This window comes from Larimichthys crocea, unplaced genomic scaffold, assembly GCF_000972845.2.
Source record: "Larimichthys crocea isolate SSNF unplaced genomic scaffold, L_crocea_2.0 scaffold100, whole genome shotgun sequence".
In the NCBI taxonomy this organism is placed as follows: Eukaryota; Metazoa; Chordata; class Actinopteri; family Sciaenidae; genus Larimichthys; species Larimichthys crocea.
Window position 1 is genome coordinate 726,231 of NW_020851384.1, and position 23,348 is coordinate 749,578.

The following is a 23,348-nucleotide window of genomic DNA, read 5'->3' on the forward strand; positions in this document are numbered from 1 at the left end:
CACACATTCACACTCTTGGGGGTTCTGGAAGGTCCGGTTCTGAGTGCTTCTGGGTTTGTGTGTTCTGACGGGCGCTAAGTGTTTTAAAGCATTTGATTCGTCCATCAGCTGTTAGAGCTCTTATCTCAACCAATCAGAACACTCAGTCTTAGAGACTGCTGAGCCAATCACAGCACATCTGGCCTGTTGGGTCGAAGCTAATCGTTGAGTCCGGCGTCGCTCGCTCGGGTCAAAACCAAAACCGGGTCAGTTCTTTACTTTTAGTGTCTCCTGATGAATTCAGCATTAACATAACATCGTACCTCACTCTGCCCTCTCATTGGCTGACGGCTCCAAATTAAAAAAACAACACTACATTACCCAGAATGCAGTGCAACAAAGACAGCTGATGAATAGCAGAGAAAGCGACAGACTGTTGGAAAGGTGATTACAGATTCTAGTGGTATTATTACTATCATTATTATTATTATTAATACTGCAGTATTACTGCAGTATTAATAATAATAATGTTAGTAATACTGCAGTATTACTGCAGTACTGTGGTCCTCCCCTCTCACGGTGAGTTTGGAGGCGTGGCCTCCACGCTGGCGTCCAACAGGGCGTCGTCGCTGTCGTATGGCGACGCTGCAGGGCACAGCAGACGGCTGTCATCACCGACCTCCACCTGAAGGTCAAAGGTCAGACCAAAAACTCATCATCATGTCAGTGACAAGCTGACACCGACCTGTGACCCGTGACCCGTGACCCCGTGACCCGTCTCACCATGATGGGGGCGCGGCGTCTGAAGGCTTTCCCGGAGAACACGCAGACGGTGACGGCCACACAGACCTGCAGGACGAGCAGAACCAGGAGGAGGCCGAGAGGTCCGTACACGGACACCTGAAACATCCAGAACACGGGTCAACCTCTGTCCCATAATGCACCTGGACCACCAGGACCACGGGCTCAGTCAGAACTCACATCCAACATCCACAGGCGTCCGGCACATGTCATCTTCTCTTCATCCGGCAGCACCGACCCGCTCGTGGTTTTGGTTTCACAGAACCGCTCAGAGGGGCGGCGGCCCGCCAGCAGCCAGCTGACATAGGCCACACCCACCAGGCCGACCACGGCGCTGATCATGTTCCAGACCAGAGACGCCAGAACCTGGACCAGAACAAACACTCAGACCTGAAGACACACTCAGACCAGAACACACTCAGACCTGAACCAGAACCAGAACCCTGGTCACTGGTTTCCGGTCTCGTTTGCTCACCAGTGGGACTGTAGTCTGCTTTGCCGCCGCCACCAGCGCCATGGAGCCGGAGACGATGAACTGAAGGAGAGCAGAGACAGGTGAGTACTCTGTGATGTCACAGGTACTAAGGAGTAATCTATTACTTTGTGGTGAGTACAGAGTACGTACAGTGACGGCCAGGCAGAGCGGAGCGTGCAGCATCAGGGTTGGCGAGAAGATGGCGGTCAGACTGAAGAGGACGGCGAGCACGCCGATGATGATCTGAACCACCTGAGACAAACAGTGACATCATCGACAGGATCAGCTGATTTAAAGCTTCTCCTTCACTCAACCAATCAGAAACCTCCGTGTCAATCAGACTTCATGACCTCACTTCCTGTGTTGAATCATAAAGTCATGTGACCGTCTCACCCCGAGGCCGTGCGGCTGTCCTTGCAGGAAGGCCGCCGTTACGTCGTCCATCTTGGTGGCGGGAACGACGGGCGGAGTCTTGATGGGTGGGGGAGGGGCGTATGTGCCCATGGGAGGGGCCTCTGGTGCTGTGGGCGGAGCCAGTGGGGGGGCAGCAGCTGATTGGAGCTGGATGGAGGATTGATCCTGAGGAATGACCTGAGTGACGATCATCACGCCACCGATCTTTGTGATGGAGGTCATGACGGAGGTCAGAGCGGGAGCAAGGAACTCTGGGAAAAATACAGACTCAATTATTAGAATCAAATTATTAAGGTTAAAAATATTTTATTTTTTATTTTTTATTTATATATATATATATATACAGACAGACAGACAAGTACAGACAGACAGACAGACAAGTACAGACAGACAGGTACAGACAGACAGACAGACAGGCACAGACAGACAGACAGACAGACAGTTACAGACAGACAGACAGACAGCAGTAACAGACAGACAGTACATACAGACAGAACAGTACAGACAGCAGACAGACAGACATACAGACAGACAGACAGCAGAGTACAGACAGACAGTACAGACAGACAGACAGAACAGCACAGACTACAGACAGACAGACAGGCAGTCACAGACAGACAGACAGACAGCAAACAGACAACAACAACAACAATAGACCTGTCTGGCGCAGTACACATAGACACATAGTATACAGACATAATCAATGACGTATGGATCATACCAGCTGATTGATTTCCTCTCAAGGTGTTTTATAACGAACGTGACGTTTGCTGACGTCAGGAAAGTTTTACTCACTTTGTTTTCCGTTTTCACGCGCAGAGAGCGGAAAGCGTTGTGTCCGGCAGTCAGTGAACGCCCGAAACACGGCGCAGGTTCGAGTCTGCTGCCTTCAGGGACTCAGCGCAAACTCGGAAACTGTACACCCACCCCAAACGACGCACAAAAACATGACGCAGTTACAGAATGGCAATAAACTAAGATAATATATCATTCAACGATTAGATTTAACAGAGAGAATGTTTCGTCAAGCTCAAGTCAATAAACGGTATGTAAGCGTGTCAGTGTTTCCAGGACGCCTCTTCCTTTGGCCAGTTCTTTTCCGGGTTTAATAACTCCGATGACCCGTAAAGGCAACCTGCGCTGTTCCCGGAATCCACCAACGACATTTGAAGTTCGTGTAATCGTTAAAGAGACAGTACACCTGACACCTGAGGTCAGAGGTCACAAACTCAAACTCAAAGAAAGAAAAAACTTGAGAAATCTGAGACAGAATTTTAGTTTGTTTGGAATTCTGGATTTAGGAAAAAGTTGTGAAGAGAATAAGCTGGATGCAACAAATACTTCTAATAATATATATATATATATATATATATATGATATATATATATATATATATATATACATATATATATTTTATGAAGACAAATGGTCGATGTCTGCTCACTGCCTCATAGCTCTCACCAACAGCAGAAAAGAACTTCACTGTCCAGAACCAGAACTTCAGAACTTTATTCAAACTGGATCAGATTTTATTCACAATATATTTGCTGCTTTTCCCTCTGATATCCCGGACTGCTTCAACTCTCTGTGATTTACACTTTATGATGGACAAGCACCTTGATAGGCTGCTGTGTTCACTGTTAGACTGGACACTGCTGGTTCAGAGGTTCTGTCGCTGTGTTCACTGTTAGACTGGACACTGCTGGTTCAGAGGTTCTGTGCTGTGTTCACTGTTAGACTGGACACTGCCGGTTCAGAGGTTCTGTTGCTGTGTTCACTGTTAGACTGGACACTGCCGGTTCAGAGTTCTGCGCTGTGTTCACTGTTTAGACTGGACACTGCCGGTTCAGAGGTTCTGCTGTGTGTTCACTGTTAGACTGGACACTGCTGGTTCAGAGGTTCTGTCGCTGTGTTCACTGTTAGACTGGACACTGCTGTTCAGAGGTTCTGTCGCTGTGTTCACTGTTAGACGGACACTGCCGGTTCAAGGTTCTGTCGCTGTGTTCACTGTTAGACTGACACTGCCGGTTCAGGGTTCTGTTGCTTGTTCACTGTTAGACTGGACACTGCGGTTCAGAGGTTCTGTTGCTGTGTTCACTGTTAGGACTGGACCGCTGCCGGTTCAGAGGTTCTGTCGCTGTGTTCACTGTTAGACTGGACACTGCCGGTTCAGAGGTTCTGTCGATGTGTTCACTGTTAGACTGGACACTGCCGGTTCTGAGGTTCTGTCGATGTGTTCACTGTTAGACCGGACACTGCCGGTTCAGAGGTTCTGTCGCTGTGTTCAGACATCACGATGGTACTCGAACCTGCATCTTCTGTGAAACATGGTTCGTTCATGGACATTAAAACAATTAGTTTTGTTTGTTTTATCACATTTATTTGGTCTGAAATGAGAAACATTTTGTTTGTCATCAGGAAAAATAAAAAAATGAAATGAGAGAAAAACGTTTAAATCTGTGCAGGTAAAAAACAACAACACAAAGTTCATTAAAGGATCTGAACAATTAAACATCATTAAAATAAGTAATTACAATTACATGTAGGGCCGGGACACTGACACATGATGATATACATTTATATATATATGAATATATAAAGAGTAAATCTGATTCTAAACATTCAAAACAATAAATATTAAACGTTCACATTTTCCTTTGAGGTGAGAATTAAACAGAAGAAAAATCTTCATAATTAACTTATTAAAAATACAAACATGTCAAACTGTTTGTACTGAGTCCGTGTTACTGATATGTCCTGATACACTGATCACAGATCAGGTCCCAGCCCTCCATACATTCACAGCAGGTTTACATTCATTCACACAGAGTGATCGATAACAAAAGAACAACAGAAGATTCAACATTCATGTGACATAATCCCTGATTTTAAACACATTCAAACTTTTCTTCAAATAAAACCATTTCCCCTGAGTGACAATAAAAAAAACACTTGATTCATTTATATTAAACCTTTAATGTCTCTGAATCTTAATCAATGATCAATATCCAAACTGCAGCTCCTCTAACGTCCACCTGAGGCTGGCTCCAGAAGTGAGTCAGTCTCCATAAGTCCCCATGTCCAAATGTCCAACTTCACAGCAGAAATAAACATGTTTACAGCCTGGTACAAAAAACAGTTTTGGTCTCTGTAGCTAATTTCCCCGTTCATGACAACTGTACTGAGGGTGAATTTAGGTTTTAGACAGTCTGTGGGGACGTCACGGAGACTACGTCCAGGTTTTAGACAGTCTGCGGGGACGTCACAGAGACTACGTCCAGGTTTTAGACAGTCTGTGGGGACGTCACGGAGACTACGTCCAGGTTTTAGACAGTCTGTGGGGACGTCACGGAGACTACGTCCAGGTTTTAGACAGTCTGCGGGGACGTCACAGAGACTACGTCCAGGTTTTAGACAGTCTGCGGGGACGTCACAGAGACTACGTCCAGGTTTTAGACAGTCTGCGGGGACGTCTCAGAGACTACGTCCAGGTTTTAGACAGTCTGCGGGGACGTCTCAGAGACTACGTCCAGGTTTTAGACAGTCTGCGGGGACGTCACAGAGACTACGTCCAGGTTTTAGACAGTCTAAAGAGCTGTACAGATGATTTATATTTATTTTCTGGAGGTCAATAACATGTCTCACAAGTCTCAAGTCATTTTCTGTTGGACAGGTTGCGTCATGTCGAGTAGAATAACTACATTATTAGCCACTTTATTTAACCCGTTTGTATGATAATTAATGAAACTGAAATAACTTTATTTTGTTCATTTGGATTCACAGATCATCAGGTTGACTGAAGTCATTCCCAGGGTGCGCTCACTAAACGGCTAACGCTACATTTAAATATTTAAACTAAAATATCAAATGAACACAGACGAGTCATCGAGTCACGAGTCTTTAACTTCCTGTAACGAGTCGAGTGTCAAGTCATTTCTTTTCTGTCAGAGCGAGGTCCGTGGTCCTGATTGTTATTCCACCACCTTCAGCTCAGGGTCCTCTGGGCTGCTCAGGGAGGGAACGCTTTCCATGGACTGATTGATTCTGCTGTCGTCCCCCGGACTCTCCAGAACATTGGTTTTGAGGCCCAGCTTCCTGTGGCGCCACATGTGGAGCCCTCCGAATATCAGGATGCAGATGCAGGTCGTCAGCAGGAGCGAGACGACCACCAGCTCAGTGTGATAGCTTTTCTCCTTCGTCAGGGTCTGAAGGTCATCGGGCTGCTCCTTCCTGAACTGGACGTCGTGTATCGACGTCGGGGCGTCTGCCTTTTCGTCTTCAGAGTCGGTTTTCAATGTAGAATCTTTATCGGGGTCGACTTCTTTTACAAAGGTTGTGAAATCACCAGCTTTGCTCGTTATGATGCCCTCTGGCTCTGCTGAAGCTCGTGTCGTAGACCTCTCCGACGCATTAGTTACGATGTCCTCGTAGGACTCGTCTCTGCCGATTGGTGGATGTGATTCGGTGTCTGGAATCGGGCTCATGGCCCGCGGTGGAGCAACTTGTCGGACGTCGTAGCTCACGATCACTTCCTTATACCCGCCTTCTTCTGCCTCGCAGTGGTACGTCCCGAAAGTGTCGGCGGTGGCAAAGAAGCTCAAAACACCGTCAGCTGATTGGATGAAGAGTTTCTCCGTGTGGTCCTTGATTCGAGGGGAGGTCCAGCTCAGCGTGGCCACGTTTGAAGGTTTCAGACACGGAAGCTGCACAGCTTCGTTCAGATGAACGCTGATCTCTGTCGGACACAACATTTGAAGGACAGGTGAGAAGTAACGCTACATTCATGCTCCCCAGATGATGAACCCTAATGAGCTGTCTTTTGCAGCGTGAGGTTCCTCAGCTCAACATTTTAATGTGTCCAACATTTTATGACCAAATAGAACTACACGCAATCCCATCAGCCTTTGCTGCACTTTGTAAACATTACACCTAAACATCAGGATGTTGTTAGCATGGGTTTGGGTCATGATGTTACCTCTGTCCCGCCCGGGCTCGGTTTGTCCCTGACATTGCTCTTCCACGTTGGCGTGTTCCAGGTCCTGAGCCCTGAGGAGGAAACCCACAGCCTGTCAGTCGTTACTCAGGGATGACAGATTAGAGACTTTTAATCATTTTAATAATTACATGTCGTCATGATCGCCCTCCTGCAGACCGGTGCAGGCCCTCGTGGTCCGGCTCCATCCACACAGAGGATCTCTGGCCAGAACACACTGACTGCAGCTTCTGTAGATGGAGCACCTGGCGACAGGCACGGCGGTGATGCCCTCCGACGTGCCCACGTACAGGACTCCCTGCAGGACCAGAAACACTGTGATATATCTGATAACATTTTTAGTATCATCAGAAGGTCGGGGCACGGAACAGGGAGGAGGAAACCGGGTAGTTACTATGGTAACGGCTGAAACGTGTCTTTGCGATTGTTTGACTTTGCGTCTGAAGGTGTGAGCTGTACCTTGGAGGTGGACAGGACAACGCTTTTGACCAGCTGAGGCTGCGTGAAGACCTGAATCTCCTCGACGACCTGAGCGCCCCCGTCAAACAAAACCACTTTGTGGATGAACCCAGACTCTGAGAGATGAGATGATGATGAACAGTTTGTAACAGAAGCTGCACAATCAGATTTTCAGGTGTGTTATCTTGAGCGATGCCTCACCTGTGAGGAGGAACAGGACAGTGTAGTGTTTGTTGTTGGCAGCCTGAGTCCTCATCACGGCCACACGACTGTATCTGTGCTCCGAGGAGACGACAATCGGGCCGAGTCCGTCCGGTTTGATGCTGTTACTGGTCAGAAAACTCTTCTTCACCTCCGCTAGAACTGAATCTGACACGTTGTCCAGTCCACACTGTGAGGAGTCACACAGTTTCATTTCATTTAATGAGATAGTTCAACTGTAAACTGTGTAAATAAATGTAGAGTGTGTCTGACAGACATTATTACTGACACTGCTGCAGCACAGAGACTTAAAGTCAGTCAAAGGCAGCTTGAGGTTGCCGAGCAACCAGGGTCAGCTGCAGGTCAGAGCAATTAACTGCAGCTGTGCTCTGTCTGTGTGTGAGTGACTGCTGAGAGACACAGAAAATCTCTAAATGAAGCCCCTCCAACTAGTGGACACTAATGCCAAACGGTAGGTGGTATCAAAAAGCCCAAATGACCGTGAGCATCCTCATCTTGTCGACCATGTGAATGCCGAGTACGAGGAACAGTGAATAAAACTAAAAACTACAGTGTGCCGAGAATCAAACCCTGAGGGACGCCTCGTCTCTGTTTCACAGTTTCTCACACTTCACTTTATCTGATTTGTAGTCTGTGATGTGTTGATGTGAAACAAGGTCGCAGTATGTCGAGTCTTAAAGTCTCCATGAAACAGGAAGTAGAGTTCAGTTTACTTCCTGTTTTTTTTAAGATGTTGTCTATGTCAGAGATTGGCTCTCTCTGAAACTGGACGAAGTGCAAGTCAGTGTATCGTGTTTGACCGTCCCACCTTTCCCAGGTACGAGCGTTTGTCCAGCATCGGGCTCCACTGGTGCGTCTGCGTGTCGAAGGTGCGGTAGCGCCCGGCAAACGCCGTCCTCATGTCCTGCAGTCTGAAGACGCACACGGCAGATTCTGGACCCAAAGACCTGGACCGGACCGGACGGGACAAGATAATCCTGTTATTACTGAGAGGAGTTTACTTACTGCGTCGTAAACCTGGACAGAGTCGTAAGACATTTGAACATGGGGACTTATGGACACTGACTCACTTCTGGAGCCAGCCTCAAGTGGACGTTAGAGGAACTGCAGGTTGTGGCACTTCCTGTGTTGCTGCTTGAGTCTAACATGTTTTTATAAATTCCTCCACTCACCAGTAGAGGGAGTTGGCGTCAGCTCTTTAACTAACTTCCTGTTTAGCGCTCTGCTAACTTAATGGATAAAATGTGTTTCTGGTTCTGACTTTATGTTGAGTTGTCTTGAGGCTCGGCGTTCTTCCTCGACCTGTCTGTCCTATCAGACCTTCTACACGTGAACCTGATGACGTGTTTTGGGTGAACCGGTCGCGTCTTCGAGGTGTTTGTGTTCCTACCACTGAGAGGTGAAGACGCCGTAGAACAGTGTGTCTGAGTCCATGCTGCCCTCTAGTGGCTGGAGGGTGAACACATCCTGGAGAACATTGAAGGGAAGCTGTTTGGCAGAGCGACAGAGCAGAGGCGCTTTGGCGAAGGACGTCCACTTCTTCTGCAGAGTCCTTTGTCCTCCCATGTCGTCCTGTGACACAGAGAGACAAACATTATGAAACTGTCTGTGCTGTCTGTGCTGTCTGTACTGTCTGTACTGTCTGTACTCTCTGTGCTGTCTGTACTCTCTGTGCTGTCTGTGCTGTCTGTGCTGTCTGTGCTGTCTGTACTCTCTGTACTCTCTGTACTCTCTGTACTCTGTGCTGTCTGTACTATCTGTGCTGTCTGTACTGTCTGTACTGTCTGCTCTCTTTGCTGTCTGTATCTCTCTGTACGTCTCTGTATGTCTGTAACTCGTCTTCTGGCTCTCTGTGCTGTCTGTACTTCTTGTCTGTCTGTACTGCTCTGTATGTCTGTTATGTCTGTGCTGTCTGTGCGTTGTGCTGTCTGTACTGTCCTGTACTCTCTGTACTGTCTTGATGCTCTCGTGTACTCTCTGTACTGTTCTGTGCTCTCTGTAGTCTCTTACTGTCGTCTGTTCTGTGCTCTCTGTGCTGTCTGTTGTGTCTGCTGTCTGCTTGCTGTCTGTATCTGTTCTGTCTTTCTGTCTGTCTGTACTGTCTGTACTCTCTGTACTTCTGTTGTCTGTCGTGCTGTGCTGTGCTGTCTCTATCTGTCTGTCTGTCTGTACTGTCTGTGCTGTCTGTGCTGTCTTGTCTGTCTGTCTGTCTGTGTCTCTTGTCTGTGCCTGTCTGTGCTCTCTGTGCTGTCTGTACTGTCTGTGCTCTCTGTGCTGTGTCTTGTGCTCTCTGTACTCTGTCTTGTTGTCTCTGCTGCTGTCTGTCTGCTCTGTCTGTGCTGTCTGTGCTGTCTGTGCTGTGTACTGTGCTGTCTCTTGTGTCTGTGCTGTCTGTGCTGTCTGCTGCTGTACCTGTCTGTCTGTCTGTACTCTCTGTGCTGTCTGTACATCTCTGTACTCTGTCTCTGTGACTGTCTGTGCTGTCTGTGACTGTCTGTACTGTGTCTGTGCTGTGGGTCTGGTTCTCTTTGTTTTGTTGGTTGTGCTCTCTGTCCTGTCTGTGCTCTTCTTTTTACCGTACTGGCTGTCTGACTGTCGTGTCTCTGTCTGTTGTGCTCTTGTGCTGTCCTGTGCTTCTGTACTGTCTGTGCTGTACTGTCTGTCGTTGTCTGTTCTTCTGTATTGTCTGTCTGTGTGCTGTCTGTTGTGTCTGTGCGTCTTGCTGTCTGTCTGTGCTGTCTGCTTGTCTGTGCTGTCTGTGCTGTGTGTTGTCTTTGCTCTCTGTGTCGTCTGTGAGTCTGTGCATGTACTCTGTACTGTCTCTGTCTGTCTGGCTCTCGTACGTCTGTGCTTGTACTGTGCTGTCTGTGCTGTCTGTGCTCTCTGCTTCTGTATGGTGTCTGTGCTGTCGTTCTTCTGTACTCGTCTGTTTGCTCTCTGTACGTTCTGTTGCTGTCTGTGCTGTCTGTTTCTGTCTGTGCTTGTCTGTGTCTCTCTGTTACTGTCTGTGCTGTCTGTGCTCTGTCTGTGCTGTCTGTACTGTCTGTACTGTCTTCTGCTCTCTGGTCTGTGCTGTCTGTGTGTCTCTGTACGTCTTTGGTATGTTGTGCTGTTTGTTACTCTCTGGTCTGTCTGCTGTGTCTGGCTGTCTGGGTCTCGGTCTGTCGTTTTGCTGTCTGTGCTGTCTGTACTTCTGTCTGTGCTGTACTGTGTCTGTGCTGTCTGTGTGCTCTGTCTGTCTGTGCTGTCTGTACTCTCTGTACTGTCTCTGTGCTGTCTGTGCTCTCTGTGTCTTGTCTGTACTGTCTGTGCTGGGGTCTGTACCGTCTGTGCTCTCTGTCGCTGTTCTGTGCTGCTCTGTGCTGTCTGTGCTGTCTTGTGCTATCTGTCTGTCTGTGCTGTCTGTGCGTCTGTGCTGTTGTACTCTGTTGTACTGCTGTTGCTGTCTGTACTCTCTGTACTGTCTGTGCTGTCTGTGTGCTCTCTGTGCTGTCTGTTGATGTTCTGTGCTCTCTGTGCTGTCTCTGTGTCTGTCTGTCTGTCTGTCTCTGTGCTTCTGTGTGTCTGCTGCTGTCTGTACGTGTCTGTACTGTCTGTGCTGTCTGTACTGTCTGTGCTCTCTGTGTGTCTGTGCTCTCTGTACCTGTCTGTGCTGTCTGTACTGTCTGTACTGTCTGTACTGTCTGTTTTGTCTGTGCTTCTGTGCTGTCTGTCCTGTCTGGCTGTCTGTCTGTCTCGTGCTGTCTGTGCTGTCTGTGCTCTGTGCTGCTTGTCTGTACTGTCTGTGCTGTGTGTGTCTGTCCTTGTCTGTGCTCTCTGTGCTCTCGTGTCGTCTGTGCTGTCTGTACTGTCTGTGCTTTGTGCTCTCTGTGTGCTGTCTGTGCTCTGATGGTGTATTCTGTACTGTTTTCTGTTGTTTACCGTCTGTACTCTCTGTCGTTCTGTCTGTGTTTGTCGTCTGTACTGTCTGTACCTCTTGTGCTGTTTGTCTGTCTGTACTGTCTGTTACTGTCTGTGCTGTCTGTTCTCTCTGTGATGTCTGTGCTGTCTGTGCTGTCTGTCTGTCTGTGCTGTCTGTGTGCTCTCGTATGTCTGTGCTGTCCTGTACTGTATGTGCTGTCTCTGTACTGTCTGTGCTCTTGTGATGTCTGTGCTGTCTGTGCCTCTCTTTTACTGTCTGTTGCGTCTGTCTGTCTGTGCTGTCTGTGATCTCTGTGGTTGTACGTCTGTGCTCTCTGTGTGCTGTTGTATGTCTGTGCTGTCTGTGCTCTCTGTGCTGTCTGTTACTGTCTGTTGCTCTCTGTGCTGTCTGTTACTGTCTGTGCTGTCTGTGCTCTCTGTTACGTCTGTACTGTCTGTGTCCTCCTGTGCTGTCTGTTTACTGTCTGTGCTTCTGTGCTTCTCTGTCTTCTAGTCTGTCCTGTCTGTGATCTCTGTGCTGTCTGTACTGTCTGTGTGTCTGTGCTCTCTGTCTGTCTGTACTGTCTGTGCTGTCTGTGCTGTCTGTACTGCTCTGTTACTTGTCTGTGCTTCTGTACGTCTGTACTGTCTGTTGCTGTCTGTGCTGTCTGTGCTGTCTTTACCTTGCAGACTTGAGCCACGCGGGAGATTAGCAGCTGGTCTACGAATGAACTCTTTCCCAACCTCGCTAAAAGAAAAGTAGAGCTTCCTGTCTGACGGGTCCAACGCCGAGCTGACGAATGAGGCTCTGAAACACAGGAAGTGAGACAGACGGAAGCTGAGCTGCACTGCCATGTTGAAAAGACGCTGGCAGCTTTCACAGGTCGAGATTTGACAAGAGACGAGATTCATGAAGTGTGAAGAGGTTTCACGACCAACCAAACGTGTTGTGCCAAAGCCAGACCTAGTCTCTGAGACGTCCCGCAGACTGTCTAAAACCTGGACGTAGTCTCCGTGACGTCCCGCAGACTGTCAAAACCGGACGTCGGTTCTCTGTGACGTCCCCCCCGACTGTCTAAAACCTGGACGTAGCCTAGAGCCGTCACCAGCAGACTGTCTAAAACCTAGACGTGTCTCCGTGACGTCCCGCCGACTGTCTAAAACCTGACGTAGTCTCGTGACGTCCCCGCAGACTGTCTAAAACCTGGACGTAGTCTCTGAGACGTCCCCGCAGACTGTCTAAAAACCTAGACGTAGTCTCTGTGACGTCCCCCAGACTGTCTAAACCTACGTGCTCTGGGACGTCCCCGCAGACTGTCTAAAACCTGGGTAGTCTCGTGAGACGTCCCCGCCAGACTGTCTAAAACCTGGACGTAGTCTCTGGAAGTCCCGCAGACTGTCAAAACCTGGACGTAGTCTCTGGGACGTCCCCGCGACTGTCTTCTAAAACCTGGACGTAGTCTCTGTGACGTCCCCGCAGACTGTCTAAAACCTGGACGTAGTCTCTGTGACGTCCCCGCAGACTGTCTAAAACCTCTCTTTTTTAATCTTCGATACATTTTCTGTCACTCACCCTCCAGTAAACTGACCGACACGTCCTGGCTGACGTCGGACCGTCCTCTGCTGAAGTGTCGAGAAATCTGCGGTTTTGCTCCTCTGAAGTCGGACGTGGTCGCGGTGAAGAGTTCACCGTCTGTGTATTTGAAGACAGACAGACGTGTGACCGACATAGCAAAGACTCAAAGTGACTCTGCTGCTTGGTTTTATAGAAATGAGTCTAGATATTGAGTTTGGAACGTTGGGTCGTGACCCTCAGAGGCTGAACCACTGACTGACCGACGGTGAGGGCGGTGTTCCTCTGGAAGGGGCTGAACGGACAGCGACCTTTAGCTCCATCACGCTGGTTGATCATGGAGAAGCTCTCAGTGTCCTGACGGAGAAGAAGAAGAAGAAGAAGAAGAAGAAGAAGAAGAAGAAGAAGATCTTTCATGACTTCTTCTGTCAGTTTTAATGTTTTAATCACGTTAAGAAGACGTGGATCAGACTCTGCTGACTTACGATGTAGGCATCATGGGGGCTGTAGGCGTAGCTGCCACAGGCGTACAGATGGGTCGAGTTTAAAGGCTGCAAAACACGAACGAAGTTTGGACAGTCGACCTGCAGACACACAGAATGGTTACGTACGTGAACAGTGGAGAGGTCATGCAGAGAACAATCACTAATGTTATCCTCATTTGTTGTGGAGGTGTGACAGTGAGAGTTTCATGTCTTTGTTCACACGAGTATTTCTGAACAGCTGAGGTCAGACCGCCGGTCTGAAAATACGCTTGTGTCTGATTCACAACGTGGCGTGTTCGTTATTACCTCTGCGTCTTTCCCTTTATCACTGCAGCTCGTCATTTCTTCTTCAGATGGACGCCAATCCACCTGGACAGACAGACAGACAGACAGACAGACAGACAGACAGACAGACAGATAACTTCATTAACTCATCTATTAATCATTAAGGCCTCATGAGGTCAAACCTGTCCATTTGTCCTCCGGTGTCTGTCCAACACTGACACAAAGTGTTTTCAGTATAATTCATGGGATTTTAGTCCCTATCTGTAAAACTGACGTAAACAGACTCACCTTCTTCTTCAGGTTGATGACATCACTCTGACTGACGTCCAATGAGAGGAGGGCGTCCCGTGCTCCTACATACAGGGTGGAGCCGTCGTTGCTAAGCAGCAGCGTGGTGGTGTTGTGGACGTTGGGGAGGCTGAAGAGGACCAGAGGTCTGTCTGCAGAGTCTGGACACAAACACGAGAGGAAGGGTGACTTCGAGAAGGTCCCGGGTTTGGAGTTCAGACCTCCAGGCTTTCATGTGTTGGGTGTCGTCTGCATAGTTGATGTCATTGTTTTGTAAAATGTGGCCTAATGGAAACATGTAAATGTTAAAATAGAAGAGGTCCAATGATTGCGCCATGGGGAACTTCAAACACAACGTTGGCCTCCTCAGGCGTGTCCAGAAGATCCGACCAAACCACTTCAGCACGAAAGAAAAAGTCACGTTGAACTAGAACTTAAAATCAGTTTGGTCTGACGAGCCTTCAGCTTCACCTTGTTGCACGGGGTTGTTAATGTAGTTTTTCGAACATGTAACTTAACATCGACAGAGATTAAACACAGATCTGGTTCCTAACCAGACCGAGCAGTGAGCGATGGCGACATCGACAGCACATCGTCTGCCTCTCGAGTCAGCTGACCAGAGACAGCACCACTTCCTGTTTCTGAGGCGGGTGTGGGTTCAGGTTTGGAGAGGATGTGGTTCAGAGCTACAGAGAAACTTTTACTGTCAGTATGTGATCTGCATGAAGAGCATCACAGACGACTTTCAAGAAACAACACGTGCAGCAAACGCTGTTTATTTTTGATCTCACAATGCGCAAGGCTGAAAATAAGACTTTAGTTTAAGTGGTCGCAACCCAAAGACACTTTTAACCAAACGACATTTCTACTTCTGTTTGTCATTTAACAATCAAAACAGTTACGATGCTGTTTAAAACCTAAAACAACCTTTTTTTGTAAATATTTACTCATTATTTCAAGTACATTTTGATTGGTAATAGGTGGTAATAGGTGGTAATATCATGATCGGGTATGAAAGGAAAAAACCCACATGGCTGTCTTAAGGATATTACTACATGGGCTCAGGAGCACTTCAGTTCATTTACAGATGAAGTTCAGAATGTAGAGAGAATGAACATCCAGAAACACCAGAACACCTGAGACCGACTGACAGGGACTGACTGTTGTTCTCTGACTAGGTTTGGAAATCAGAGACGTCGAGCCCTCTATAAATTTAAAGTTTCAGTTTTAAGGTGGCATCCCATCCCATTTTATGATATCTCTGAGGTCTGTGCTGACACAGTCAGACAGATAGAGCTGGGCATCATCGGCATAGCAGGTCATCACAAATCATAAAACGCTGGGAAACATTGGCAGAGCTGCAACCTTTCAAACTTTGGGGATTTTCTTCTCAACAAAAAAGTGTTTTGTAGTAAAATATACAGTGTTCCCTCGTTTATCGCGGGGGATACGTTCTAAAAATAACCCACAATAAACAAAATCCGCGAAGAAAGTTTAACAATTATTATCCATGTTTTAAGGCCGTAAAACCCCTAACCACACACTTTATACACCTTTTTACACGCATTCTGTACAGTACTCCCTTAATCAGGACGCAGAACACAATGCACGGTCATACTGTACAGTACACTGTAAAAAAAAAGCAGCAAAATTACACACAAAAAAATCCACGAAACAGCGAGTCCGCGAAAAGTGAACCGCGTTATAGCGAGGGACGACTGTATTCAATTTCCTCACATAGTAAATGACAAACTATATACAGTGTGCTACACAACATGTTGGAATATTTTAAAAATCAACATTTGCTATAGGATCTAACATGGGAACAATAAATGTAGACTGGAATCAGAAATAATGAGTGAAAGTCTTCAGAAAGATCCGAGGCATCAGTTTCTGTCTTTGAACTCTTTAAACTCTTTAAACTCTGATCATGCTCAGAGAATGTTTGAAACTTTTTGAATCTTTCTGAAACTTTTTGAATCTTTTTGAAACTTTTTGAATCTTTTTGATTTTTTTTTAATCTTTTTTAATCTTTTTGATTTTTTTGAAACTTTTTGATTTTTTTGAATCTTTTTGAAACTTTTTGAATCTTTTTGAATCCGTTAGATGTTTTGAACCTTTGTTTTGGTCCTTTTCAGTCTCTGGTAGTTCTTCACCTTTGCTGTAGTTATGTGTTGAAGAGGTCCAGACTTACCATCTGGTCCAGATTCGGCCTTCAGACCTCCGTCACAAAGTAAAGTCTTGAACAACGAATCAGTTCTGTATCAGAATTGAAACTCGAGTATTGTAATGTCGTGTCCGTGAACTGCTCTGCTGCCCGCTTCATGTTGAAGCAGAGCAGACTCACTTCTCGATACCAGCCTCACCACAGTCGTGAGTGTTCGTCTGTCACCATGGTAACACTGAGTGGCAGCGCTGACACTTTACCATCAACATCAACCACAAACGTCCAAAGAGAGTGACGAATGTTCACACTTCCTTCAGCTCGACAAACCTGTACTAACCAAAGTAAAACTCGTACGTCACTTTATAACAACAGACTGCACTACATGTCCGAGTCAATTATAATCCAATAATATCATAAAGAGTACTTTTGTACTTATACTTGAGTACTTTTGTACTTATACTTGAGTACTTTTGCTTTATACAAGTTGATTGTAGGACTTTTCCTTAAGTATTTTGACACTGTCACTACTTTTACTGAAGTAAATGAGTATCTGAGTACTCTAGTGTGATGAGTTGATGAGGTAACCAACGCGGAAACCATAATATTTAATTTTACAGGAAGTGTGTGGCACCAATGAGTTTGTCAAGTCAGTTTGAAGTTTGACGGCCGATCAATAAGTGCATTGATCTTCATGATGAGGTCACATGTTCCACCATGAATAACTTGTTTTAAAATTATTTCCACTTCCTGTCCGTGAGCTCGTTTGTCCACAGGAACCTGAGCTTCAGGCTAACGTTTCCCTCTGTTTCCAGTCTTTATGCTAAGCTAACAGACTGAACAGAAGTTTGTGATTTCATCATGATCCTGAGCTGAACACGTGACCGACACGTGACCGACACATGTCAACACTGTCTGCAGAGGAACCATGTTCACACACGATGAGGATTCATGAAACAAAGCATCATTCATCAGTCTGACTTAAACCGAGTTATTTTCTGAGTTCATCATCGCCGCTCATCCTGCAGCCAACACGCCCTGAATCTGAAAGGAGTCACTGATCAGCAAGAAGTTTGAGGACTTACTGAGGAGGAAGGAGATCCGTGGAGGAGGCAGCGAGCTGGCCGAGCCCAGGAGGCCGAGGAGGAGAAAGACCACTGATGGAGCCATGATGGAGGAGGAGGAGGATGGAGATGTTTCCCTCCGACTGTCAGCGCCGACTGACTGCGACTGTGAAGAAACACTCAAGAAGATTCACCACAGCTTCCTCTTTACTGTCTGGGGGGGGGGGCAGGAGGAGGAGGAGCAGGAGGAGGAGGAAGAGCAGCAAGAGGAGGAGGAAGAGCAGGAGGAGGAGGAGGAAGAGCAGGAGGAGGAGGAGGGGGAGGAGAAAGAGCAGGAGGAGGAGCAGCAGGAGGTGTCTGATGGTTTCCGTCAGTCTTCCTCTGAAAGTTCATCAGAGGTGTTGAGTCACGAGGAGGAAGTTTGTGATGTCAGAGCGTTTGTGTCCAATCACAGGGCAGCTCGAGCTGATGACCTCATCAATGAATTACAAATCAAAGATCTGATTGGACCAGGAACAGATCATTTAATGTTTTTATTTGTTTTACATAAATTATAAATTTACATTTTAATTAATAACATAATAATAGTTTAGAAAACTGTGACAGTCTCAGAGACTGAGTCCAGTTTCAGACAGTCTTTATTGGAACGTGAAGACTTCCAGTGATTTCTACCTCACACACACACACACACACACAGACACACACACACAGACACACACACACACACACACACAGACACACACACACACACTCAGCAGCAGAACGGGTCTTTGGGTTAACGGGTCGACCTGACGAGCAGTCACACACACAATCATCTGACTGAAGTCTCTGTATGAATAAAAACATCACATGACATCACGGGTTGCCGGGCAGTTTGTAGTCCACACATCTTGGCTCCAGCATCAGTCCTCTGAGACGGCCTCCGCGTCCTCTGGGACGGCCTCCGCGTCCTCTGAGACTGAGACGGCCTCCGCGTCCTCTGGGACTGAGACGGCCTCCGCGTCCTCTGAGACGGCCTCCGCGTCCTCCGGTGTTGCTCGCAGCAGCGGTGAGTTTGACGCCTCGTGTTTCTTCATGTGGTTGCGGAAGATCCGTGCTCCGCTCAGGTTCTTCTTGCAGATGTTGCAGAAGTACGGCCGGGTGTCGGAGTGCACGTCCACGTGGTAGGTGAGCTCCAGGGCGCGGCTGAAGCTCTTGCTGCACAGAGGGCACTGGTAGCGGACGCCGGAGTGCGTCAGCTGGTGGCTCTTGAGCGAGCTCTGCTGTTTGAAGGTCTTCTGGCAGACGGCGCACTCGTACGGCCGGGCGTCCGTGTGCAGGCGCTGGTGGCGGCGCAGGGCGCTGGAGAAGGTGAAGCTCTTGCCGCAGTCGGTGCAGGTGTAGGGCTTCTCCCCAGTGTGGATCCTCTGGTGCTCCGTCATGTGGACCTGCTGGGTGAAGCTCTTCCTGCAGGTGGGGCACTGAAACGGACGCTCGCCCGAGTGGATCCTCAGGTGCTTCTGCAGCGCCGACGCCTTGAAGCAGTCTCGGCTGCAGACGGGACAGCTGTGCTTCCTTTTCCCGCCGCTGCCACCTGCCTGCACCTCTGGGCGGCCATCTTGTTCTGTCAGAGGACAAAGCAATAATACCCAACAGCAGCCACGCCCACGTAAACCCCGCCCCCACGAGCCACGCCCACGTAAACCCCGCCTACACTGGCCACGCCCATGTAAACAACGCCCCCACGAGCCACGCCCACGTAAACCCAGCCTACACTGGCCACGCCCATGTAAGCCACGCCCATGTAAGCCACGCCCATGTAAGCCACACCACGCCTGCGTGTTGCAAGACGAGACGATGGCGGTTCAGACACATTGATATTATGTTTACACTTCAGGAAGACGTTGGCGTCTAACGTAATGTTTCTTTTGCAGAAAGAGCGTCTCTAAAAACACTCAGTACATATACTTAATTCAAAATATGTGATTTCATTTTAATAAATACATTATTATTATTATTATTATTATTATGTCTGTTGTCACCTTAGAGTTCATTTATGGCGTCTGATGTAGCCACGCTCTGTAACAATGGAGCTCTAACCTGTTTTAATTTAAATACCTACTAATTATTATTATTGTAAATAAACTTGTGCACATACATTAGTCACTTAAATAAATATACTTGTATATAGATCTGCAGAGCTATATGACCCTTTTAATTATATTACTTTCTATTTTTTGTGGACGGGGTATGTGAGGGCGTGGTCTGTGTGGGCGTGGTTTGTGGGCGTGGCCTGTGAGGGCGTGGTTTGTGGGCGTGGTCTGTGGGCACGGCTTGTGGGGGTGTGTGATCTGTGGGCGTAGTCTGTGTGGGCGTGGTATGTGGGCGTGGCCTGTGGAGGCGTGATCTGCGGGCGTGGTTTGTGAAGGCGTGGTCTGTGGGCGTGGCCTGTGAGGGCGTGGTTTGTGGGCGTGGTTTGTGGCAGCTCTGGCTGCAGCTCTTTACTCATCAGAAACATTTCTGCTGCTCGGAGGCTGAATGATCCACCTCACTAATGACTGACGTAGTTCGACTTACCGCTGAGCGCTGGCCTCCAGTCCTCCTCTTCTCCGTCAGAGTTTATCAAACCGCTGACGTCTCCTTCCTCCCTTTCCTCTCCGTCCTCCGTCAACAGCACGCCGTCCTGGTCACCATGGTTACCAGGCAGAGACATGAATTTGATGGGGAAGGACTCGGTGGAGGCTGAAAGGTCTTCAGAGTCCTGAAGACGACAGACAGATCAGCTGATCAGCAGGTCTACACCTGACACACGAGACTGGACCGGAGAGTGCACACACCTGCTCATTCAGACCTGCGTCCTCCTCGTCCTCCTCGTCCTCATCTTCAGTCTTCATGTTTAACCAGAACTCCTGAAACACATCACATCACCTGGTCAGTTTGCATGGACTGCCTCCACCCACACTGACTGGAGGGTGTGGTGTTTGAGGTCTCACCTGGTCTGCGGGGTCGGTGATGAGTCCGTCCCTGATGTGGATCCTCATGTGTTTGCGGAGCAGGCAGGGCCTCAGGAAGCTCTTGGAGCAGATGCTGCAGGGGTGAGGTTTGTGGGCCATGTGGATCTTCTCGTGAGCTCTCAGGTTGGTGATGGTGCTGAACGCCTTCGTGCACACCGTGCAGCGGTGCAGCTTCTCCGTCGCGTGGACCTTAAAGTGCTCTCTGAGGCGGGACGGCCTCGGGTAGCTCTTCCCACAGACGGAGCATCTGTGGAGCTTCTGCACGCCGTCAGGACCGCCGTCTGCAAACATCAACACGGGAAACAAGTTCAGGATCAGCTCTTGCCCTTGCATGTATACGTTCTGATGCATGCTGGGAGTTCTGACCGGTCAGTGAATGCACCGCGTCCTCGTCCTCGTCCTCGTCCTCTTCATCGTCTTCGTTCGTACTCTCCACCTTCAGCCCGCTCAGGTCGTCGTCACTGAGTGGCTCGTCTGTGAGCTGAAGTGAAGAAGAATATTTCATTAAACTGAGGGACCCACAAGCCCCGCCCCTTACTGCTCTGTGCTCCAATCACAACGATCGATGTAGCTCAGTGAGCTGGTTAATTAAAGGTCAGTCTGCTGTGACGTCACCTTGTCGTGTGGTGTGGCGGTGGCGGCGTGGCGGCCCTCCCTGCTGTGGATCTCCTGGTGCTTCCTGAACACTCTCTGCATGGAGAAGCGTTTCTTGCAGACGTCGCACTGGAACGGTCGCTCTCCGGTGTGAGACCTCACGTGTTCGCTCAGCCGGGACGCTCGGGTGAAGCCTCGGCCGCAGATGTCGCACTGCAGGACGGCCTGGTGGAGCTGCAGGTGCTGCTGCAGCTTCTCAGCGGCGGAGAAGTCTTTGTGGCACAGGAAGCAGCGATGAGGCGTTTCCTGCTGAAGTTTGTACGAGCATGAGAGAGAGACTCTGATCACAACCACGACGTAACATTAACAAACTAACAGCAGCTTCTATGGACATGATGGCAGAGGAGCAGAGAGTGAAGAGGACGCTGACGGAGGAAGCTAAGAAGAGAAAAGGAGAGAGTGAGCGAGCAAGAAGCCGCCGGACAAGAGTAAATGTGGGACTGACTTTTAGTGGTTGGTGAGAGCTTGGTGAAATAAAAGGCTGAAAGACAGACGCCGAGCTGGGCTGACTGCTGCTGGACTAGGCAGTGAGATCAGCTGCTGCTGGGGACCTGGATGATCAGAAGTAATGTAATCAGAGTAAATACTCGAGTACAGCTGTCACTGACCTCGCTGGCTGCAGCTTTGGGTTTGATTGCGTCTTTCTCCGCGGCGTGTCTCTGCAGATGTTTCCTCAGCAGGCCTGGTCGGTTGAAGCTCTTGCAGCACAGCGAGCAGGGGTGAGGCTTCTGCCCCGTGTGGAGCCTCACGTGATCCCTGAAGGAGGACGGCGTGGAGAAGACCTTCTCACAGAAGGAGCAGGAGTACAGGTTCTGCCCTCCGTGGGTCTTCTGATGGTCGCTGAGGCCCGTCCTGGAGGCAAAGCGTTTGGGGCACAGCGGGCAGGAGAAGGGCCTCTCTCCGGTGTGCGTCCGCTCATGTTGCACGAGATGCCGCCGCTGGATGAAGCCGCGGCCGCACACCGAGCAGCGGTGCGGCTTCTCGGCGGCGTGTCGGAGCCGGTGCCTCCGCAGGCAGCCCAGCTGGGCGTAGCTGAGCCCGCAGTCCGGACAGGAGTACGGCTTCTCGCCGGTGTGAACCCGCTGGTGCACCGTCACGTTGATCTTCTTCGTGAAGCGTTTCCCGCACACGGAGCAGCTGTGCGGTTTGTCGCCCGAGTGCGTGGCCATGTGGTCCAGCAGCCGGGACGGACGGCAGAACTCCCTGCCGCATACTGAACAGCAGTGCCGGCGTTTGGACTGACGGCTGCTTGGTTTTGGTGCCGGTTCTCCGGGTGTGGACGGTGTGTCGGGGACAGTCCCCTCTCCTGTGGGAGAACACACTGAAAACACAGAGAGGTTAGCTTAGCTTAGCATAAAGACTGTAAACAGAGGCAAACAGCTAGCCTGGCACGTCCTCTGCTCAGTCACCTTCAACGGCGTCCTCTCCTCCTTCTTCTTCTTCCACCTTCACTCCATTCATCTCCTCGTGCTCTGCTCCTTCTCACGGTGGACGGTCATCTCCACGAGTCTGACACAAAGACACGAAACACAGTCAGCAACGTTACCGCGCGTCACAGCTGGAGGTGAAGGTGGATGAGACGCCTCAACTCTCTGAGATCTACAGAGTTTATGATGGACAGTGAAGTAAACTGCTGACAGCTGTAGCTGCTGTTAGCTCATGTTAGCTCAGTCTGTTAGCTGCTGTTAGCTCATGTTAGCTCAGTCTGTTATGGTCTGTGGTTGCTAGGCAACACAGCATCTTTAAGAGTATGTCTGAGGTCTTTACGACTCCAGCTGACGTTTGACGGTTATTTATGTTGAATTATTCTTAATGACTCTTCCCGCGTCACGTCAACCGTTAATGACGTAATAACCATAAACCTAAGGTTCGTTAACGTGTCGACCAATCAGCGAAGAGAAGCGCGTTAAAGCACTGATGCTAACACTGAAGCTAGCTCGCTAAACGGAACCGTTAACGTTCACCGACACCGACAGCGACACGCAGCGGCCCGTTACCTTGCATTTAAACAGAGAACCGGGGCGGCACGGAGGTCCAAACACGCCTCGGGAGGAGCAGACGACTGCTGCGGCTTAACGGGCCGGTAACGCGGCTTCACGCGCTGCTAGCCCCGCTGCTAGCTCCGCTGCTAGCTCCGCTGCTAGCTCCGCTGCTAGCCCCGCTGCTAGCCCCGCTGCAGACGTCACACGGCGAAGATTTGCCGCGCCGCGCCGCGCCGCTGCTGCGGCGGAAGTCGCGTCTGTTTCGCCGCTGAACGCAGCATGAAGTCGTTTACAGGAGAAATGTTGAAACGATGAACCCACCGGATCAAACACGAACTGCTCCGCGGCCCAGACCCGGTTCCGTTGACGTCAGCGGCAGATAAAGTCTCCAAACACACGAATCACACGGTAACTCCAACATGGCGCACGCGTCTTCTTCGCTCAGGCAGCAGCACCGCGCGCTCAGTGCTGCCGCTGCTGGCCGGCGGTGTGGCGGGAAATGTCCTCAACTTATTAAATGTTTATTAACGTTTTATTAACGTTTTATTAAAGTTATTAAATGTTTATTAACGTTTTATTAAAGTTATTAAATGTTTATTAACGTTTTATTAACGTTT

At 49.0% G+C, this 23,348-nt stretch overlaps 3 protein-coding genes across 5 annotated transcripts; all 3 read right to left on the reverse strand.

Annotated features, from left to right (window-relative positions):
• Positions 1 to 268: 268 nt before the first annotated feature.
• Positions 269 to 2,460, reverse strand: LOC104936770 (membrane-spanning 4-domains subfamily A member 4A). Its single transcript, XM_027275346.1, has 7 exons — positions 2,391 to 2,460; positions 1,649 to 1,920; positions 1,406 to 1,507; positions 1,256 to 1,315; positions 961 to 1,146; positions 763 to 879; positions 269 to 664 (listed from the first exon to the last, which is right to left on the reverse strand). Exons 2-7 carry the CDS (start codon positions 1,889 to 1,891, stop codon positions 554 to 556), a joined length of 819 nt encoding a protein of 272 aa, XP_027131147.1. The 5' UTR covers positions 1,892 to 1,920; positions 2,391 to 2,460; the 3' UTR covers positions 269 to 553.
• Positions 2,461 to 5,170: 2,710 nt separating this feature from the next.
• LOC104936771 (semaphorin-4A-like) lies at positions 5,171 to 17,325 on the reverse strand. Its single transcript, XM_019268451.2, has 14 exons — positions 17,124 to 17,325; positions 13,875 to 14,035; positions 13,608 to 13,670; positions 13,302 to 13,400; positions 13,080 to 13,173; positions 12,817 to 12,936; positions 11,927 to 12,051; positions 8,734 to 8,915; positions 8,152 to 8,290; positions 7,323 to 7,512; positions 7,122 to 7,237; positions 6,794 to 6,960; positions 6,645 to 6,715; positions 5,171 to 6,404 (listed from the first exon to the last, which is right to left on the reverse strand). The coding sequence occupies exons 1-14, from the start codon at positions 17,206 to 17,208 to the stop codon at positions 5,641 to 5,643; spliced, it is 2,376 nt and encodes a 791-aa protein (XP_019123996.2). The 5' UTR covers positions 17,209 to 17,325; the 3' UTR covers positions 5,171 to 5,640.
• Positions 17,326 to 17,620: 295 nt separating this feature from the next.
• Positions 17,621 to 23,254, reverse strand: LOC104939988 (zinc finger protein 879). Of its 3 annotated transcripts, none has more exons than XM_019268430.2 (9): positions 23,053 to 23,254; positions 22,159 to 22,258; positions 21,358 to 22,070; positions 20,711 to 20,998; positions 20,462 to 20,576; positions 20,075 to 20,376; positions 19,919 to 19,990; positions 19,659 to 19,842; positions 17,621 to 18,705 (listed from the first exon to the last, which is right to left on the reverse strand). In XM_019268430.2, the coding sequence occupies exons 2-9, from the start codon at positions 22,208 to 22,210 to the stop codon at positions 18,005 to 18,007; spliced, it is 2,427 nt and encodes an 808-aa protein (XP_019123975.2). In that variant the 5' UTR covers positions 22,211 to 22,258; positions 23,053 to 23,254; the 3' UTR covers positions 17,621 to 18,004. The 3 variants fall into 3 exon arrangements, with proteins under 3 accessions (XP_019123975.2, XP_027131158.1, XP_010754844.3); XM_027275357.1 differs by lacking the exon at positions 23,053 to 23,254 and adding an exon at positions 22,747 to 23,044 and having other exon boundaries at positions 20,711 to 20,995; XM_010756542.3 differs by lacking the exon at positions 23,053 to 23,254 and adding an exon at positions 22,747 to 23,044.
• Between the last annotated feature and the right edge of the window lie 94 nt (positions 23,255 to 23,348).

Excerpts from the sequence above, each read along its gene's own strand:
- LOC104936770 (XM_027275346.1), bottom strand. The coding sequence starts at position 1,891 with ATGACCTCCATCACAAAGATCGGTGGCGTGATGATCGTCACTCAGGTC. Across the intron at positions 1,508-1,648 it reads GACAGCCGCACGGCCTCGGG|GTGGTTCAGATCATCATCGG; the intron begins GTGAGACGGTCA and ends TGTTTGTCTCAG. Across the intron at positions 1,147-1,255 it reads AGCAGACTACAGTCCCACTG|GTTCTGGCGTCTCTGGTCTG; the intron begins GTGAGCAAACGA and ends GTTCTGGTCCAG.
- LOC104936771 (XM_019268451.2), bottom strand. The coding sequence starts at position 17,208 with ATGGCTCCATCAGTGGTCTTTCTCCTCCTCGGCCTCCTGGGCTCGGCC. Across the intron at positions 6,961-7,121 it reads TTGTCCTGTCCACCTCCAAG|GGAGTCCTGTACGTGGGCAC; the intron begins GTACAGCTCACA and ends CTGGTCCTGCAG. Across the intron at positions 6,405-6,644 it reads CGAGCCCGGGCGGGACAGAG|AGATCAGCGTTCATCTGAAC; the intron begins GTAACATCATGA and ends TGTGTCCGACAG.
- LOC104939988 (XM_019268430.2), bottom strand. The coding sequence starts at position 22,210 with ATGAATGGAGTGAAGGTGGAAGAAGAAGAAGGAGGAGAGGACGCCGTT. Across the intron at positions 22,071-22,158 it reads AGGAGAGGACGCCGTTGAAG|TGTGTTCTCCCACAGGAGAG; the intron begins GTGACTGAGCAG and ends CTGTGTTTTCAG. Across the intron at positions 20,377-20,461 it reads CGCGGTGCATTCACTGACCG|ACGGCGGTCCTGACGGCGTG; the intron begins GTCAGAACTCCC and ends TGATGTTTGCAG.